The sequence below is a fragment of the Eimeria mitis genome, genomic scaffold, assembly GCF_000499745.2.
Source record: "Eimeria mitis Houghton genomic scaffold, Emh_scaff5254, whole genome shotgun sequence".
NCBI classification, from domain to species: Eukaryota; Apicomplexa; class Conoidasida; order Eucoccidiorida; family Eimeriidae; genus Eimeria; species Eimeria mitis.
Genome location: NW_024015502.1, coordinates 1 through 1,726, shown reverse-complemented (window position 1 = coordinate 1,726; position 1,726 = coordinate 1). Strand labels below are relative to the sequence as shown.

General features: G+C 56.2%; 1 protein-coding gene across 1 annotated transcript; it reads right to left on the bottom strand.

Moving 5' to 3' along the window:
* Nucleotides 1–273: 273 nt before the first annotated feature.
* On the bottom strand, nucleotides 274–1,056 carry EMH_0080840 (uncharacterized protein; the record flags this gene model as incomplete). Its single annotated transcript, XM_038022795.1, is given in 2 exon segments — nucleotides 274–897; nucleotides 901–1,056. Coding segments are annotated over 2 exon segments (780 nt in total).
* Between the last annotated feature and the right edge of the window lie 670 nt (nucleotides 1,057–1,726).

The following is a 1,726-nucleotide window of genomic DNA, read 5'->3' as shown; positions in this document are numbered from 1 at the left end:
GGAATTTCGGTTGCTACAGCCCGTCCCGCTGCGCTGGGTCGCTGCCGACTGGGGCCCCCGAGGAAGCCCCAACAAGGTCCCAAAGGTGGTGCCCAGCCCCACTAGGCAAAGGTACAGCTGGTCGTCTGTGCCCCCCCGCGACCTAGCGCGCCGTGTGCAGGAGGGAAGATACGAATAGGGAGACAGCGTAGTTAGCCTCCAGGGGCATCGGGGTAGGAAAATGGAAAAATTTGCTGAGATCTGACAAGGGATCCGCGAACATCTAGCCGCCCATTACCCACTCCCGCGACCTGCCTGCATGCACACACTAGGTGTAGTTGCTGCGAGGTCAACGAGGGCGCTTAGCTGTTGGGGGAGGATCGCTTCCCGTAATCGATCCTCCGAAACCCTCTCGGGATCACATGTGCCCGGCCATTTGACGTAATATTCGCGTTTCCGATGGCCGCGGCGGACGTTAATATGCGCCTCGAGAATCTCTGTGTCCTCGAGGCGGGGACGCTCGCGAGGTCGTTGCTGCGGTTTCCTTTCCAGAGTGCGAGGGAACCGCAGAGATTCGCTAAACTGTTTTAAGAAGCCCAAGTTAATAGTGTGGTGGCATCTCCACGTTGGGGGTATATCGATGATGTACGCAAACGCGTTGATCCGAGAGCCGACCGCAAACGGTCCAACCCATCGTGTGGCGAACTTTTGGGGTTGCTCGCCCTGGGCGCTACAGAGGGCGTGCGAATCCACTAGAACCAAGTCGCCCGGGTTGGAACTGACTGCGGAACGTCGTTTGTCGTAGTTTCTGGCTTGATGTTCCTGTGCTTTGCGCATGCATTCCCTCGCTGCTACAAGCTGTGTGCCGAAGTAGGAAGCCGCAGTCGATCGGGGCTGGTTTCCAACAGCGAGGTCGAGNCTGCTACAAGCTGTGTGCCGAAGTAGGAAGCCGCAGTCGATCGGGGCTGGTTTCCAACAGCGAGGTCGAGAGGCGGATCGGCGAGTGGAGTTTCTGTGTAGACCAGGGACGCCGGGAAGCAGCGAGTAGACGAATGCACTGTAGTGTTGTAAACGCATTCTGCACAAGCAAGAAAGTCAAGCGAGTTAGATGAGTTCTGTCGGATGTAAAGTCACAAATACTGCACCAGCGTGCGGTTAGTTCGTTCGGTCTGGCCGTCGGCCTCCGGATGGTTGGCGGTGGTCATGTTGTGGTCGATGCTGAGCCGTTGCATGAGGCTGCTCCAGAAGGCGCTAACGAACTTCGGATCCCTGTCGGTAATGATGTTTTTTGGGAAGCCGTGGAGCTTCCACACATGATTAATGAATAGTTGGGCACTCCTTCCGCTGTGACCGTGCTCGAGAAGGGAATAAAGTGAGCATATTTGCTTAGCCGATCCACCACAACATATATACTATCATGGCCTCTGACGGGTGGCAAGCCCACTATGAAATCCATGGAAATATCCGTCCAGATCCTATCGGGAATAGGCAGGCTGTGCAGGAATCCGGCTTTGAGCATGTTACGCGGCCTTTGCTGCTGGCAGTCCGGACAGGAGAGGACGTATTCTTCGATTGAGCGGCGCATCCTCGGCCACCAGAAGGACCTGACAACACGCTCCACCGTTGTATTGACCCCACAATGGCCTGCTAAAGCATAGTCATGCATTTTCCGTAAAGGTTCCGTGCGAAGCGAGGCCGGAACGTACAATCGACGAACACCACGCTTCGTGTGATACCACAGGAGATC